This window comes from Chiloscyllium punctatum, chromosome 7 (genome assembly GCF_047496795.1).
Source record: "Chiloscyllium punctatum isolate Juve2018m chromosome 7, sChiPun1.3, whole genome shotgun sequence".
Classification (NCBI taxonomy): domain Eukaryota; kingdom Metazoa; phylum Chordata; class Chondrichthyes; order Orectolobiformes; family Hemiscylliidae; genus Chiloscyllium; species Chiloscyllium punctatum.
Genome location: NC_092745.1, coordinates 73955114 through 73974518, shown reverse-complemented (window position 1 = coordinate 73974518; position 19405 = coordinate 73955114). Strand labels below are relative to the sequence as shown.

The following is a 19405-nucleotide window of genomic DNA, read 5'->3' as shown; positions in this document are numbered from 1 at the left end:
ACTACTTTCATCATAATTTACAAGTAAAATGTAATCTGTTTTAACTCTGCTGAAACAGATAATATCGTGTAAGATCAATACATTATGAACGTCTTTCTTATTTTAAAAATTCCAACATCTGAGACAAAATTCAAGATTAAAAACAAGACAGACCCACAGATCACAAAGAGCAGACAGAGGTTGGGCTGTAATATATTATGACATCGCAATGCTCTAGGCACAACATTATTCACAAAGTTCAGTTTGCAAGTGAGCAAAAGAGTGCACAGATTTTAAATGTGGTTTCAGTTTTTTTTTAAATCAAACTGTCGCCAGGTTAATGTGCCACTGTTTATTTTGAATTTGCCACCAGAAGCTAAAACCACCAACTAAATGCTTTATTATTTTACCCAATCTCTGCTGAACAGGAGTGAGCAGTAACTAATTTGCAAAAAACTGTGATGTGGTGGTTATTTGATAACATAATTAGTGAAGTCAAGAAAGGAATATTTCAGTCTACTTCCCATTGTCCAGGTTTCCATTTCCTAAAATGTTTCACTAACCAGATGATGCAAATAAAACTAGTGTGCAGTTCTTTAACAAGCTTAACTATATACTGCAATAATTTACAACACTTTGCCATATTGTTTAAACAAAACAAGATTTCAAAATAAAACAACACCAGAGTGTTTCTCGCATCAGATGTCTTTTTTGGTAGAAGCTATTACTGGGATAGAATTATCTACAAAAGAGCCTAAGGGGTATAATTACTCGGAAAGAGAATTTGAAATACGATCCCAATGAGACTCTGCATTCAGACATTTAATATAGGAAGCCATGACACCTTTTCTGTTTCATCATATATTTATGCTGCCTTTGTGTTTTTGGGTTGCACTGTAGGGAAGAGAAAGAGGTGTCAAGTGAGATGTGGCTCTGTTATTTCTCTGTGCTGCAGCACTAGAATCATCAATGCACAATTTTTACAGAAGGTCTCCAGGCTCCCATTCACAACCAGAACAGTAACATTTTCCAATTTTCTTTTGGAACATTTACAGCTGTTATTGTACTGAATGCTGAAAGGAAAATCTAACAGAAATTGAGATATGAAGGAAGGACAGAAAAGAAGGGGAAAAAAATCAACATTAACACTACACAAATATTGACTTTACAAAGTCAATATCATGTTATCTTTACCCCTTAGGAACTAAAATGAAAGAGGGTGATTCTAGTTTTGAAACAAGCAAGCAATATGTGTAGTCAATATTGCTTTTCTGTAGTTTTTTTTATCCCAGAGATCAAAATATGGAAACAAAACAGAAAAAGAACCTGTAACTCCAAAACTTGACCTGCTATAATCAATCGGGGATCAGGCTCCCTAAAAGATTCAATCTATTGGTAAATTGTCTCAAATGCAATAGAGATCTAGTACATTCCCAATCCATTTTGTTGAAAATTCCAGCAACCTATAAAATCACTTCCCTATTCTTTCATTATACGATGCCTGAGCCATGCATAATACATCGATGCCTAAATCAGATTCATTTTTTTGCCATTATGTTTATGTCTCAATTTTTGCACCTCTCAAATGTGCTGACTTGTGTTAATGCTCACTTGAATTGACACCACCTATCCCCTACCACTGTGTTTTGCTAGCCATGTTCCTCACCAAGAACTGCAGCATGTTATCACCACCTTGGATAAAATCAGCTAACTCAGCATGGAACATGCATTGAACCTGGGGTTATATAAATATGGCTCAGGATTACATCACACTAAAGGCATAGAACTGGTCCCACATTTTATCAAGCTTTCTTCAGTTATTCAGGATCTCATACTCAAAGACTACACATTGCACAATTTCACCTGGAGCAATTTGGAAATGGATAGCTTGTGGTTAAAGTTTTTCAACCAGAACAGCAAATATGGAATATGAAGCTTGCTCTAAGATTGTAGCACACAAACAGTTGAAAATGATTACAAGAGATAATTCTGAATTCGTTATCATGTGATCAGCAAGTTCCCCTCAATTCTAAGATGGAACTTCATTGCCATTCCTTCATTGTTGCTGAATCAAAGTCCTTCAAACTCCTTTCTTAATAATACCATGGGTTTACCCACACCACTTGGACAGCAGCAATTGAAGGTTATTTAGCACCATCTTCTCAAAGATAATTAAGAATGGGCAATAAATTCTGCCCCCGTCAGCCACACCTATTTGATTTGAAAAATGTGTTACTACTTTAGAGTAGTCAGATGCAGGGGGGTGTAGGTGCTGACACAGGTAAGTAACAGCTGAATAAAGGAGAAAACTGTTTTGGCAATATTATAAATTTAGATGCCAAATCAATAATCAAATAGGTATTGGGATATGAAAATGAATGGACTCAGCAGCAATACCTATTACTCTCAAACAGTCTGCTCAAGATCAGTATCTATGTTTTCTCATGAAGATGGCCACTTCACCAAGATACCCCAAATCAGCTGATGTCAATAAACTGTGTAGTATCAAGGCTCAATGCCCTCAGGGCACATGTAGGGATAAGCTAATAAATAAATACTGCCCACTGAATGTCCTGCTGTCTTTCCAGGATATTGAGTTGTGCATCATTTTAGATTTCCAGCATTTTTTTCTTTAATACTGCTGTTGTAACTTAAACCTTATATTTCAAAAATAAGTATTTACAGATTTCACAAAACCTAGTGTAAGAAGGGAAATCATTAATTATTTATTATTTGTCTATTTAAATTGATTGCAACAAGAATACACAGAGGGTAGACTGCAAAAGTACAATGCTGGAGTGACTAGTAAACAGTAATGTTGCTACAATAGTTTGAGGTGTATTGTCAACTATGCCTTTGGGGCTGCTGCACTGTTTCTGAACTCTCGTCAATTGGACCAATGGTGCAAATTTCACTCTGTTCATTATCTGGACCTATTTCTTTGAGTATGGATACAAGGGTCTCTGTGGATAAATAACATTTTTGCATTCAGTAACTTTTCTGGCCAAGGAAAAAAAAAAGTAGAGCAGTACTGCAATATAACCAACAGAATTATCCTTGAATTCACACACCATCCTGACTTGAAAATATATTGTCATTGGTTCATTGTCACTGAGTTAAAATTTTGTAAGTGCCTCCCGAGCAGTCTAACTCCACCATTAGGACTGATGCAGTTCATGAAGGCAACTTTCTCAATGGCAATTAGGAATAGGCAATAAATGTTGGCTCTGTTAATGATAACTGCATATCATAAATGAATAAAAAGATTAAAAACTGTTTGAATTAAATTTATTCCCTTCCTTGCTTTGCCAATACTTAATTATTACCATATGTTTGCGAGCAAGTTTTAATTTACCCCACACATGTGGCTAGAGATATCAATAAGACATAAAACGCTGACATTCTGATTATGGATTTCACACAAAACAGCAGTCAGCTTTCGTTTTTCTGAAGCAGATTAAACCTCTGCTTCTGGCATGTTACTTTTCTTTATTCTATTCAGATTTCTATTAACTGTGGGGTTTTTCTTCTCCAACCGAGTAAGAAAGGATTTTCTTCCTAGACTGAAATTAGAAACTGTGTGAATTACCTTCATTGCTTTGGGCTCAGTTAATTTCAGACCTTTTGTAGTGATCGGTCCCATAGTGATGGTAGAAGAAATTGAGGCCCTGCGACTTCGAGCAGATGACATTCTTGATGGAAGTCTGCTATCAACTGGAATAAAGTGATGCATATAGTTAGAATCCTTCAGTTTTACATCCGGGTCAGTTGGAATATCAGAGAGCCTGTAATACGGTAAAAGGCACAGACTACATCTCGTTAGTAGCTGATAACTAGAATCTACTTATAATAATGTTAACCTAGCAGACCCAAGATATGCTGCCACTTTTTAAATCATGGACAGAGATTATCCATTCACAAAAATCCTGGCAATTAGAAAAAGCTAAGTGGAAACTGACGTCTTTCCTATTATATCTGTACTCAACTGCCATTTCTTACTATTCACCCAATCAAACATTATTAAAGGCTGAGACTTTAGGTGAATGGGCCATGAGTGGAAGTTTACAGCTGAAGTGTTTATAAACAATATTAATATGTTAGTGATGCTTGCTCCAATTAATTTGTTTTGGTACATAGTAAAGTTTGGTTTTTAGTTAAACCAATTTAAAAATGTGAAATGAAGTGGTGCAGTTCTGTTAGTTAATCAATAGTTCTTCAGAATCCTTGTCAATGCTAATAGTCTCTAACAGGATCACAACAGCAGTTAGTGGATGTCAGATTGTATGAATCCTACCTCCTATTGCAGCAATTCAATGCAGCAGTGGCAAACTGTGTCTGGAGTTTCCACCAGCTCCTTGGCAATTTCAGTAAGTGCCTTGCAATAGCAGAACAGCAGCTATCTTCTTTACCTGGAGGTTCCTCTCAAGACCTCAGCAGGTCCTCATCCTCTCTGCCAGTGACACCAGCCTTCAAGTACACATGACGACTGAGGAGGCACCTGCAGCTCTGCAGGATCCCTCACCATGCCAGGGTCAACTGGAACCACAATATGTTTGCCAAGGTCATTTCAGGTCATGGTTAGCAATAAGCCCTTAATGTTGTTTATGCTTCAAATTCATTCATGGGATGAGAACCTTCCTGGCTGAACCAACATTTGCTGCCAATCTTTAGTTGAAAGATTAACAACTGAATTTTCAATTGATGCTTCATAGGTTTGACAATTGATACTTTGTAGGTTTGACATTTTTTTCTGTAATGAATGTATACCCAACTGCTGTTGTCAGTTTCTCATGATTGACCAATTTATTATCTTCATACTAGTTGCTGTAACTCAACATCACTGCACAATCATCCTCATCAGAATTTTCTCCCTCACTCTCTTTGTGCATAATTGAAGTACATTGGTCTGAGCTGGTTTCTGTTCCTTTGCAATGTAGCATCATGATCACTGGGTTCATTAGAATGACCCCCAATCTAGAAAGATAGTCGTCTGAGCAAAGGCTAAACAGGTTGGGACCCTACTCATTGGAGTAGAGAAGAATGAGAAGTGATCTCATTGAAACACATAGGATTCTTAAGGAGCTTGATAGGGTAAATGCTGAGAGAATGTTCCCTTCATGGGAGAGTCTAGGACCATACAGTCATAGAGATGTACAGGACGGAAACAGACCCTTCGGTCTAACTCATCTATGTCAGCTAGATATCCTAACCTAATCTAGTCCCATTTGCCAGAACTTGGCCCATATCCCTCTAACCCCTTCATATTCATATACCCATTCAGATGCCTTTTAAATGCTGCAATTGTACCATCCTCCACCACTTCCTCTGGCAGCTCATTCCATACATGCACCACCCTCTGCATGAACAAGTTGCCCCTAAGGTCTCTTTTATATCTTTCCCCTCTCACCCTAAACCTATGCCTTCCATTTCTAGACTCCCCCACCCAAGGGAAAAGACCTCGTCTATTTATCCTAACCATACCCCTCATGATTTCATAAACCTCTGTAAGGTCACCCTCCACCTCTGACGCTCTAGGGAAAACAGCCTCTCTGTTTAGCCTAATTCCTCCAACCCTGGCAACATCCTTGTACATCTTTTCTGAACCCTTTCAAGTTTCACAACATCCTTCCAATAGGACAGACAGCAGAACTGCACGCAATATTCCATAAGTGGTCTAACCAATGCCTTTTACAGCCGCAACATGACCTCCCAACTCCTATACTCAATGCTCTGACCAATAGAGGAAAGCATACCAAATGCCTTCTTCACTATCCTATCTACTCTACGTTCAAGGATCTATGAATCTACACTCCAAGGTCTCTTTGTTCAGCAATACTCCCCAGGTTGTTACTATTAAGTGTATAAATCCTGTTCTGATTTGTTTTTCCAAAATACAGCATGACCCATTTACCTAAATTAAACTCCATCTGCCACTCGTCAGCCCATTGGCCCATCTGATCAAGATCCCATTGCACTTTGAGGGTAACTATACCTCCTATGTTCACATCAAAATCATTTATATATTTATACAAGAAGTAGTGGACACAGCACTGACCATTGTGGCACACCACTGGTCACAGGCCTCCAGTCTGAAAAGCAACTCTCCACCACCAACCTCTGTCTTCAACCTTTGATCCAGTTCTGTATCCTAACAGCCAGTTCTGCCTATATTCCACGAGATCTAACCTTGCTAATTATTCTCCCGTGGGGAACGTTGAATGCCTTACTGAAGTCCATATCAATCACGTCCATCGCTCCTCACCAATCCTCTTTGTTGCTTCTTCAAAAAACTCAATCAAGGTCGTAAGACATGATTTCCCATGGACAAAGTTCTAATCAGTCCTTGCCTTTCCAAATACATGCACATCCTGCCCCTCAGAATTCCCTCCAACAACATCAGGGTAGTGAGGCATTATGGGTGGAGCTAAGAAACAAGAAGGGTGAAGTCACACTGTTGGGGCTGTATTACAGGCCTCCCAACAGTGTGTGTGAAGTAGAAGAACAAATAGGTAAACAGATTATGAAAAGATGTAGAGGCAATAGGGTAGTGGTGATGGGAGGTTTTAATTTTCCCAACATTGACTGGGATACACTTAAATCAGAGGTCTGGATGGGGTAGAATTTGTAAGAAGCGTCCAGGAGAGTTTTCTAGAGCAGTATGTCAATAGTCTGATGTGGGAAGAGGCCATATTGGACCTGGTACTGGAGAACGAGCCAGGACAGGTGGTAGAAGTTGCGGTGGGGGATTTCTTTGGGAACAGTGACCACAATTCTGTAAGTTTTAGAATACCCGTAGATAAAGGAGAGAGTGGTCCTAAGGGAACAGTACTAAACAGGGCCAAGGCCAATTATATCAAAATTAGGCAGGAGCTCGGAAATATGGATTGGACACAACTATTTGAGGGGAAGTCCACATTTGAGATGTAGGAGGCTTTCAAAGATAGGTTAAAGACAGTGCAGGATAGGTATGGCCCGTTGAAGGCAAAGAATAGGAAGAGCAAGATTCGTGAACCGTGGATGACAGGAGAAATTGTATGACGAGCCAAGAGGAAAAGGGAAGCATACATAAGGTCTATCTAGCTAAGAACAGAACGGGCCCTGGAAGAATATCGGAAGAATAAGACAAGTCTTAAATGAGGAATCAAGTAGGCAAAAAGGGGTCATGAAATAGCTTTAGCGAGCAGAATTAAGGAAAATCCCAAAGCATTTTATTCGTACATAAGAAGCAAGCGGGTAACTAGAGAAAGGATTGGTCCACTAAAGGATAACGAAGGAAGACTGTTTGTCAAACCTGAGAGAATGGGTGAGATTCTGAATGATTACTTTACATCAGTGTTCACTGAGGAGAGGAACATGATGAATGTTGAGATTAGAGATAGAAGATTGATTAGTCTGGATCACGTTGACATAAGTAGGGAAGATGTGTTGGGTAGGCTAGAGGCTATTAAGGTGGACAAATCCCCAGGACCTGATGGGATTTATCCCAGGTTGCTGAGGGAGGCAAGAGAGGAAATAGCTGGGGTCCTGACAGATATCTTTATGGCATTCTTAAATACAGGTGAGGTGCCAGAGGACTGGAGGGTTGCTCATGTTGTCCCCCTGTACAAGAAGGGTAGCAGGGATATTCCGGTAACTACCAACCAGTGAGCCTGACGTCAGTGTTGGGAAAGTTGCTGGAGAAGGTACTGAGGGATAGGATCTATTTATATTTAGAAAAGAATGGGTTTATCAGTGATAGGCAACATGGTTTTGTGTTGGGGAGATCGTGCCTTACCAACTTAATAGAGTTCTTCGAGGAAGTGACCAAGTTGATAGATGAAGGAAGGGCTGTTGATGTCAAATACATGGACTTTAGTAAGGCGTTTGGTAAGGTTCCCCATGGTAGTCTAATGGAGAAAGTGAAGTCACATGGTGTGCACGGTGTTCTAGCTAGGTGGATAAAGAACTGATTGAGCAACAGAAAACAAAGTAGTAGTTGAATGGAGTTTCTTGAAATGGAGAAAGGTGACCAGTGGTGTTCCACAGGGGTCAGTGTTGGGGCCACTGTTTGTAATATACATAAATGATCTGGAAGAGGGCACTGTTGGTATGATCAGCAAGTTTGCAGATGACACGAAGATTGGTGGAGTAGCAGAAAGCATAAGGGACTGTCAGAGAATACAGGAGGATATAGATAGACTGGAGAGTTGAGCGAAAAGTGGCAGATGGCTTTCAGTTCAGACAAATGAGAGGTAATGTACAGAAGAGCCTTGGGAAAAGTTGATGGGCAGAGAGATGTGGGAGTGCAGGTCCATTGTACCCTGAAGGTTGCTGCACAAATGAATAGAGTGGTCAAGAAGACATATAGCATGCTTGGCTTCATTAGATGGGGTATTGAGTATATGAGCTGGCAAGTCATGTTAACATTGTACAAGACATCGGTTCAGCCACATTTAGAATACTGTGTACAGTTCTGGTCGCCACATTACCAAAAGGATGTGGACGCTTTGGAGAGGGTGCAGAGAAGGTTTACGAGGATGTTGCCTGGTATGGAAGGTGCTAGCTATGAAGAAAGGTTGAGTAGGTTAGGAGATTGAGAGGAGACCTGATTGAGGTTTATAAAATCATGAAGGGTATAGACACGGTGGATAGAGACCAGCTTTTTCCCAGGGTGAAGGATTCAAAAACAAGAGGTCACGCTTTCAAGGTGAGAGGTGGAAAGTTTAAGAGGCATACACGCGGCAAGTATTTCACACAGAGGGTGGTGAGCATTTGGAATGCGTTGCCATCAGAGGTGGTAGAGGTAGGCACGGTTGATTCATTTAAGATGCATCTGGATAAATGCATGAGTAGGTGGGGAGTAGAGGGATACAGATGCTTAGGAATTGACTGACAGGTTTAGACTGTACATTTGGATCAGCTCAAGCTTGGAGGGCCGAAGGGCCTGTTCCTGGGCTGTAAAATTTTCTTTGTTCTTTGTTCTCGCCGGTCGATAGTTCCCTGGCTTTTCCTTATCACCTTTCTTAAATAGCGGCACCACGTTAACCAATCTCCAGTCTTCCGGCACCAGAGGGCGTAATCTCAGAATAAAGGAGTACCAATTTAAAACTGAGATGAGAAGGAATTTCTTCCCTGAGGACTGAATCTTTGGAATTCCTTGCCACAGATAGCTTTGGGGACAGAGTCCTTGGGTATATTTAAGGCTGAGATAGATTCTTGATCAGTAGAGGAATCAAGTGTTAAGGGGAAAAAAATCAGGAAAGTAGATGTGAGGAATGTCGGATCAGCCATGATCTTGTTGAACAGTGGAGCAGGCTTGAGTGCGAAAATGGTCTGTTCTATGATACTATTTCTCAAGGTCTCATGGCTTATCAGTAATGACTGTAATAGTTTAGAAATTTGTGCTGCTGTCCAAATATTTGTATTTATATTTGCATTTCTGACTTGCATTCTCTGCCCAGTGAACAATTTTGGTCTTTCTCTACCTGCTCACTGGTGATGAATCTCTTACAAACCCCTTATCTTTGAAGAAGCAAGTCCAATGATTTGGAATGGTTACATAATTGGTTGCTGGGCAAAATAACTAACATTTGCCTTCTGAGCATAAGTTCTGCTGCAGAAGGTAATCTCTTCACCATTAGTGTTCCACAGAATAGATGATAAATAATTTGATAGTATGTTTCAGCAAAGGAACAGTCATAGAGTCATAGAGATGTACAGTATGGTAACAGACCCCTCCATGCCGACCTGTTATCCCAACCCAATCTAGCCCCACCTGCCAGCACCCAGCCCATATCCCTCCAAACCCTTCTTATTCATATACCCATCCAAATGCCTTTAAATGTTGCAATTGTACCAGCCTCCATCACTTTCTCTGGCAGCTCATTCCATACACTCACCACCCTCTGCATGAAAAAGTCGTTCCTTAGGTCTCTTTTATATCTTTCCCCCTCACCCTAAAGCTATGCCCTCTAGTTCTGGACTCCCCTACCCCAGGGAAAAGACTTTGTCTATTTATTCTATCCATGCCCCTCATAATTTTGTAAACTTCTATAAGGTCACCCCTCAGCCTCCGACGCTCCAGACAAAACAGCCCCAGCCTGTTCAGCCTCTCCCCGTAACTCAAATCCTTCAACCGTGGCAACATCCTTGTAAATCTTATCTGAACCCTTTCAAGTTTCACAACATCTTCTACCACTGAGCCAGTTCTGTATGATGATATGATATGTGTCACTCTCACTCAGTACACATCTTGAAATTGTTTGCCAGTGAATTGCGGTCCATCATCAGACACTATCTTTTCTGGTGTGCTGAATAAAGTGAAAATAATGCTTATTGTGTCAACAATGGTTGTACTTGTATTGTTAAGTTGTTGAACAATGGGAAATCCAGAGAAGTAATCTGTTACAAAGATGTAATCTTCCCCTTGCACTCTGAATGTGTCTAATTTTATTTTTGTCCGAAGTCATGTGCATCTAGAAACTTCCTTCAATGCTGGGGTTTGTACAGTTGGCATACCTCATATGCATTCATGAGTCATTGAACATCCTAACTTATCTCTGTCCAGTATACAAGTTAACTTGTAATGCTTCTTGTACTTACAAATCTGAAAATAGGAGCAAAAGTATGACAATTTGACCTTGAACACTGCCTCACCATTCAATAAGTTCATGACTGATGTACATGTGTTTCAAATTCTTTGTTCCCATCTACCTTTGATAACCTTGGACTCTCTTGCCCAATAATAATCTATTTTCTTTCACCTTAAAAATATTCAATGAGACCACCTCCACCCCTTTTTCAAGCAGAGTTCTAAAATCACATACTTATTTACTTAATTTTAAAATACTCATCTTTCAAACTAGATATAAAATTCAATCATATTAGGATCACTAATACTTGGAGGGGCCTTTACTCTGAGATCTTTCTTAATCATGTCACAGCACACAATACCAACTGTAGTACATCCTGCTCTCTGGTTGGCTCCAGAACATGCTCCAATATTTCTTCTTATATACTTGGTGCTATATCATGATTAGTACTCAGAGACCTGTAGATTATTACCACTGGCAACTTCTGTCCCCCACTGTTCTTCCTTTCTACCTGAACTGATTCTACATCCCAATATCCTGAACCAAAATCATTTCCAACTATTGCATTAAAACCATGTTTAATTAGCTGTGATACCCCTCTGCCTTTATGTAGCTTTCCGTTCTTCTTTAATGTCATATATTCTGAGCATAACCTTTGTGATCCTGCAGCCATATGTCTGAATTGGCTATCAAGTCATATTTATTCGCTTCAAAATTCCTCTATCAAATCATTTACTTTGTTATTCACATTCAGGTACACACCCTCTACTTTCACTTGTCCTTGTTATCTTCATAGCATCTAGTCTTGACTGCTAGTTTATTCTTAGTTTATTTTCTCTCAGTCCCTTCCTGTCATTCTTTTATTTACCATATTACTATTTTGCTTTTCTGCCTCGAATCCATCTCTTGATTTGTTACATTTACCCAAACTTGATCCCTCACCCACCTCATTTAGTTGAAAGCCCTCTCTACTTCCCTAGTTGGGAGTCTTGCAAGAACACCAGCACTCCCAGCATGCTCTAGTTGATTTCAGCTCAAATGGTAGAGTACTGGTGCCAGTGCCCCATGAACCAGAACCAACTTCTCCCACACCAGTCTTTGTGTCACATTTCTAATCTTCCTCATACTCTGCCAATTTGCATGTGGCTCAGTTAGAAACACAAAAATTATTACATTTGAGGTTCTGTTTTATAATTTAACTCCCAACTTTCAACTTCGCATATTGTTTCAGCAGAATGCCTTTTTTAGTTCTCTTTGTGTGATGGATACTAATCTGGTCCATGACCACTAGATGCTCCCCTTTCCATAAGCTCTACTCCAACCCAGAAGCGACGATCTCAAACTCTGACACTGGACCGTCTAAACTTGCGCTCCTTGCTGCAGAGAATAGTATCAATTCCAGTTGCTATACTGTCTCCTAGCAACGCTACATTTATTCTTACTCACACTTCTTGAATGACCTCCTGTACCCAGTCTCATGGCTGGTTAATTCAGTCAACCTGCAGGTTTCAATCACAATTAAATAAGCTGAAAAAAACCTCAAACTTTTTATTTCCCTTTTTTTGAGAACTATATGCCATTCTCACTTGTTTTGCCATCTGCCACTGAAAAAAAGACATTGGTACTGCCCACACACAATTTTTCAGACACCTCCCAAATTCCATGGCAGTCCACAAAGTGCCCAAAATTCTTGTGAACTTAAATGTGAATGCAACCACAATATTTGGAAGAACCCTTTTAAGTAATCTTGGCTTACCAAGATGAAAAACGTTTCAAACACCTATTCCAAAACTTGACCTCCTGCAAGGCTACTCAATCAGACTTACTCAATAAAAGTAATTCCATATTACAGTAATCAATACTTTCATAAACACAAACTCTAATTTCTTTTAGATTAAGTAAAAAACATACTATACCTATGTGGGGTTTGTAGAATATCAAAATGTAATCACAAAAACAATTTATTATGAAGTAGTGAAATTCTAATATCAAACTAACAAATAATCCTGATAAATTATTTTAAAAATCATTTCTCTTCTAAATATGATTGATGATGCAGACAAATACTGTGCTCACATTTACCTTTGGGGATTAAATCTGTCTCAGGATTTTGAGAAGTTGCCAGCAGTGATTTTGATGAAGGTGAGGAACAAAGTTCCAATGAAGCGACTGTCGAACTTCCAAACTGTTGTTGCTTCATTTTGGTCATAGCCTCTAATCTTGCAACTGCAGTCTTCTGACTTGTTTCAACTGTTGCCAGGAATAATTTACAAAACTGTGAAATGAAGAAGTACATTACTTTGTAACTTTCTTTGTACATAGATAAATCAGTATGTCAATTCCAGAAAACAAGTTACTTTTAAATGAAATATAAATCAGAAAAGTAGCCTAAATAAATGAAAAACAAATACTGAAATATCTCTTTTCTTTTAGGAAGAATTGCTTTTGTACTGTATGTGGACAATTTTTTGAGTATAGCAGGGCAGATTGAAAATGGCTAATAAAGGATCCTGGGCTTCACAAATAAGAAGCATAGATTATAAACACCGGAAAAAACAGGAAATCTTTATAAAATACTGGCACGTGCCTCAACTTGAATACCGTGCCCAAACCTGGGCACCATAAATTAGGAAGGACAAGACACTGCAGAGGGTACAGAAAATATTTACAAGAATAATTTCAGGAAAGACCGAATTCAGTTACATGTGGATACACGGGAGAAGCTGGGCTTTTCTCCTGAGAGAAGGGAAGGTTCAGAAGAGATGTCATAGAGGTGTTCAAAATCATGCTGAATGAGGACAGAGTAAATCCCAAGTAATTGTTCTCATTGGTAAAAGGGTCAAGAACCATAGGATACTAATTTAAGGTCACAGTTTCAGGAAATGGAGTAGGCCATGTAGGACTGAGAATGAGGAGAAATTTCCTCACAGAGAAAGTAGTGAGCCCATGGAATTCTCTTGCCACAGAAAATGGTTGAGGCCAAAACACTGAATTTGTTCACAGAGTTTGATATAGATCTTTGGGCTAAAGGGATCAAAATATATGAGGAGAAAATGGGAACAGAATAATCAGCCATGGTCATACTGAATGGCAGAACAGGTATGATGGACCAAATGGCCTAATCCTGATCCTATTTTCTATAACTCTGAGGTGAATGTCAAAAGGACCATAGGAGACATTGTTATAAAATGCTTATGATCTGCAATGCATGGCTGAGAAAGTGGTGGAGGAAGATTCACTGAATTACAGAATTGTCAGGGTGCAGGATTAGAGCATTTGGTCCATTGTGACTTCACTGGCTGTCCAAAAGGGCAATGCACCTAGTGCCATTTCCTCACTTTTGTAAGTTGCCACATGGTTGTTTTCATATAATAGTCTAACTCTTTTCTTGAATGACTCCATTTAACTTGCCTCTTCATATTATTAGGCAGTACACTGCAGACCTTAACTTCTTGCTACTAAGTAAAGTTTCTCCTCATGTCTCAGTTCCTTCTTTTGCCAGTGCTCTAAATTTGTGTTCTCCCATTCTTGATCCTTTCAGAAATGGAAATATTTTTTCCCTATCTACTCTGTCCAGACCATCCTAATTGTGAATACCTCTATCAAATCTCCTTTTAACCTTCATCTTTGCAAAGAAAACAGTGACGTTCTGCATCCGACACCATTCACATGAATTGTTTCTGCACTCTGTCTGAAACTTTCATACCTTTCCCAAGGTGTGCCACCAAAATTGGATAAAATGTTTCAATTAATGTCAAGCCTGAATTTTATACAGGTTCAACATTACCTAAAATAAAAATAGAAAATACTGCAGGAGCTTTGCAGGTCTGGCAGCAACTGTAGATAAACAGAGTTAATGTTTTGAGTCTGATGTGACTCTTCATTTTTTAAATGTTTCATTTCAGAATTCCAGTGCAGCATGTTGCTTTAATTTTCTTTCTTTTAAATCCTATGACGCTTTTATTAAAGGTTAGATGATTGTACGCTTTATTAACCACGCCCTCAACCTATCCGGCCATCTGCAACAACTAATGCATATCTACAACTAGGCCCTTCTGCTCCTGTACTCTATAAATGTATGCTTTTATTCTGCATTGACTCTGTGTGTTCTTTCTACCAAACTCACTTTGCACTATTCTGTATTTGACCACGCATTACAACAACTTGTCTATATCCATTCGAGGTTCCACTGTAATGCTGGGGTCAAGGATAAATGCCAACATGGCCTGAATAGAGCAAACATTCTCCCTCACTGCTGTAATTGACTGGATATAATGGTCCAGATTTTGCATGCAGTAGTAAACTACTGATGCAAGCCAGTGACTGCACTTACACTTGCCTAAAGATGTCTTATGAAGTTTTCCATTGGAACTTGCAGTGATTAGAAATCCAAAACAGCATAGCACCCTCTAAAGAGGATCTAGTGCCTGCATGAACAGGACAAATAACTGTGTATACATTTGAGCAATCAGATTGAAGAAATGTTACTAAGGTAGACAGAAGGTAACAGCCGGTAGGAGAATTCTAAGTTAGAATCCAGTAAGCTAAAATTTAATGTCAAGCAGCTCATGAAAATAAAATAAAGAAATGGGAAGAATGAGAGAAAGAGATAGACAATGTTAAAAAGTTATATTATTTAATAATCTCCAATGATTAAAAATCTGAAGAATTGAGATTCCCCAATTTTTACATTTGTTCATGATTTATTGACGTTGTTGGTAGGGTTATTGTCCATCCCTAATTGGCCTCAAAAGGTAGAGTATGTCACCTTCTTGAATTACTGTAGTCCAAATGATATAGGTACAGCCACAGTACTGTTAATGAGGGAATTCAAGGATTTTGATTCAGAGACAGTGAAAGAAGAGCTTGCAGGTGATGGCTGTCCCATGCATCTGCTTGCTGTTCAGAGTTTAGATGTACTGTTGAAAGAGTTACGATGAATTGTTGCAATGCAGCTATTAGCTCATACATACTATTAGCACCTTGCACCTCTTGTGAAGGGAGTGAATTTTTAAAGTGGAAACCACACCAACGCAATGGACAACTAAAGTAAAATGGACTGCGATTGACATTACTACTCTCTGTAAGGAAACACCAGCTTCAGATAGTTCTGCCTTCCTTCACAAGCAGAAATGTCATCATGTCGTTACTGTCACCACTCTATATACTACTACTGTACTGTCACCACTCTAATTAGGGAGTATAGCATGCATTACTGAACAGTCCTTGGGCTTAAAGGAGAGATGCTCTGACATTAACAGGATGGCTTTATCTGGAATACATTAGAAATTCAGTGGCATCCTGCAGCCTTTATCTCTGTTTTAAATGGGTGACTCCGAAATTCTAAGTAGTGATACCAACTTCTAGATTCTCCCACAACTGGGCACATCCTTTACACATTCACCATGTCAAAACCCTTAGGATCTGATATATTTCAGTCAAGTCTTCTGTTAATTCTCCTAAGCTCCAGTGGAAACAAGCGTATCTGTCTAATCTTTCTTCAAAAGAGAATAGTACCAATTCCAGGTAACCTTCTCTGAACTCCTTCCAACCCATTTACATCCTTCCGAAACTAAGGAGTTTAATATTGTACATAATACCCGAGGCATGGTCTGACAAATGCGGTGTATAACTGAAGCATAACCTACTCAATTTGTATTACATTTCCCATACAATCAATTATACTGCTGTATGGGCTTTCCACATTACTTGCTGTACCTGCATACTAATCTTTTATGATTCATGTTTTAGGATACCCAGATCCCTCTGCTTCTCGGGGCTTTGGAATTTCTCATTCCTGATGAAGGGCTTTTGCCCGAAACGTCGATTTTCCTGCTCCTTGGATGCTGCCTAACCTGCTGTGTTTTTCCAGCACCACTCTGACCTAAACTCTGGTTTCCAGCATCTGCAGTCCTCACTTTTGCCTTTGGAATTTCTCCCATTCAGATAACATAATTACTTTTCCTGCCAAAAGGGACAATTTTACATTTTCCCACATTATGTTCTATTTGCCAGATCTTTGCATACTCACTCTATCCATCTATTTCTCTCGGGAGCTTCATGATGCTATGCTGACAACCTACTTTCCAACTATCTTTATGTCATCAGTAAATTTAGCAACCAATGTGCAGTAAATTTAGCTCTACAATATCAGTAAACACAGCTTGACTAAAAGACTCAATGTATGTTACTGTACATTCTGATAAAGCAAAATATGCAAATATAATACCATAGAAAATATAAGTCTGCAAAAGTAGCTGAAAACATTAAGTTGTAATTGATTTATACTTGTAGCTTTCTCACATCTATCAAATCTTGTGTATAAACCTTAAATAAAAACAGAATGTGCTGGAAAAATTCAAGAGGTCTGACAGTATCTGTGGAGACAGAAACAGAGTTAATGGTTTAAATCCAGTATGACTCTTATTTATCTCCTAGATGCTGCTAGACCTTTTGACTTTATTTAGCAGTTTCTGATTTTATTTCAGATTTCCAGCATCCACAGTATTTTACTCTTATTTCTATATCCCTTACATTTTTTCTACATGCGGAGCTGATAGAATGAAGCAACTGCACAGCTTCATCCCTAACTTGTTAACTCTCATACACACTGGCCTGTGAATAATCCGGTGTGAATGACTACGCATTAATTCCTGTTCCCTAGCGTTTCAAACCTCTAGTATTAGCAATGCTGGAATCATAGTTGTCCTTCTTGTGAATCATTAACAAATGACTGGAAATGGTTGGAAGGCAGATATTTGCAGATTTTAGACCTTAATGCCTTTAATGTGAAATGATTGTTTAACTTCAAAATAAAGGTCTTTACAAATTGCTCGTGTATTAGCTTTACAAACTTTCAGTTTCAATATCTTGTTTTGGATATGTGCTGGCTGTGCCTCAACATGTGCAAACAGATCTGGGGGCCCTCTTTTTGCACTGCACATTCTCCAACATTCTCATTTGGAAAAGGATTTGTTACAAGATAATGGTGAGCTTTGCATGAGTCTTTTACCCTCTATTCTCCCCTTGCAGATATAATTTCCCCCTCTAGGAATTTTGAAAGTCTTCTTCTTTCATCTCCCATTCCTTCTGTCGTCTTCAAATGGACCTTTCACTACCTCCCTGGATACGTCTGTTCTTCCCTTGATCTCATTCCCATTGCAATCCCCATGCCTAACCTCAGCCTTTGTTAGTTCCATTGCTTAGCACATTTTGGCCCACTCTCCTAATTTATCTAAATCCATTTGTAAGGTTCTTATTTCCTCATTGCAACTTATCGTCCACCTATTTTTGTGTCGTTCGCACATCTGGCTATACAGCCTTCTATCCCCGTATCCAAGTCGTTAATGTGGATTGTAAATAACTGGGGTCCAAGGACCAAACCCTGTGGCACCCACTAGTTACATCCTGCCATCCAGCAGAAAAAATTATCATGACTTTCCATCTTCTGTCCATCAGCCAGTCATCTATCCAGACTAATAAATTACCTCAAATCCCCTTTGATCCAACCTTATGAATTAACCTTTTGTACAGCACCTTATCAAACTTTAATTAAACATAAAACAAGTTCATGCAATGTGCTAGTTTACAAAGCAGCAAGCTACAAAATAACACACAGGATCTGTTTCAATATCTGTGTCATGTCTGTTGATCCCAATCAAATAGACATAGATATAGAATCCCTACAGTGTGGAAACAGGCCCTTCGGCCCAACAAGTCCATACCGACCCTGCGAAGAGTAACTCACTCAGACCCATTCCCCTACATTTACCCCAGACTAATACACCTAACCTACACATCCCTGAACACTATGAGCAATTTAGCATGGCCAATTCACGTAACCTGTACATCTTTGCTTTGTGGGAGGAAACCAGAGCACCCAGAGAAAACCCATGCAGACATGGGGAGAATGTACAAACTCCACACAGACAGTCACCAGAGGCAGGAATCGAACCTGGGTCCCTGGCGCTGTGAGGCAACATTGTTAACCACTGAGCCGCTGTGCTGCCCCCAGTAGCATTAAAGGCACTTCAGTTGGTCTCAGCTAGGAATGGAGAAAGGTGGCGAAAGTTAGTGTACACAAAACTGATTGTTATCACTATTTAAATGCCATTAGAAGGTGCAGGTGTGCTGACATTATATGATCGTGAAAGAATGCCACACTCACTATTAAGGATCAACTTGCATTCAGACAGTGCTTTTTCTCACCTTAAAGTATTTCACAGTTAATGAAGTCCTTGTTATTACAGACACATGTGGCAATTCAATTTCACAAACCAGGTCACACAGACATCAATAAGATTAAAAGCCAGTCAAACTGTTGCGTTTGAATTGATTGTGAGAGAAATGTTAGCCAAATCGCTGCAATTACTCTGTGCTTTCCCAGTGGTATCATGGAATCTTATATATTCACTAAGCTGATAAAGTGAACCTTAGTCTAACATTCCATCTGGACAGAAGCGTTAACTATGTGAAATTCCCTCAGTATTGAAAAAGTGACTTGTTTTGACAGGGGAGACAAGACCAAATAGTGCTTGATGTGCTCCAGCTAGATTTTATGATAGATTGCTAAACCAGTTATGTGCTAGATAAAGACACCTGAACCAAAATAACAAAGTACTAAAATACTGAGCAGATCTGGCACTATTTATGCCAAGAGAAATGAAAATAATATTTCAGGGTGATGACTCTTCTTCATGAAAACTGGGATGCTGAGAAGAAAGGCAGGGAGAATGGAAGAAAGAATAGCTGGTAAGGAATGTGATTGGGCAGAAAGCAGGAAAGAATAATCGTGAAAAAAGATGATGGCGTGAGGCAATAAGGAGTTGGTAATGGGACATGTCAAAAAAAAGGGT

At 39.3% G+C, this 19405-nt stretch overlaps 1 protein-coding gene across 2 annotated transcripts in view; it reads right to left on the bottom strand.

The window, feature by feature from the left end:
* The window catches only part of efcab7 (EF-hand calcium binding domain 7), a 92927-nt gene that overhangs the window by 44488 nt on the left and 29034 nt on the right, over positions 1 to 19405 (bottom strand). For both annotated transcript variants that reach the window (XM_072574041.1, XM_072574042.1), the window contains exons 5-6: positions 12633 to 12825; positions 3569 to 3693 (exon numbers count right to left, since the gene is read on the bottom strand). In XM_072574041.1, coding sequence (XP_072430142.1) covers positions 3569 to 3693; positions 12633 to 12825 — 318 coding nt within the window. The remainder of the gene's footprint in view (positions 1 to 3568; positions 3694 to 12632; positions 12826 to 19405) is intronic.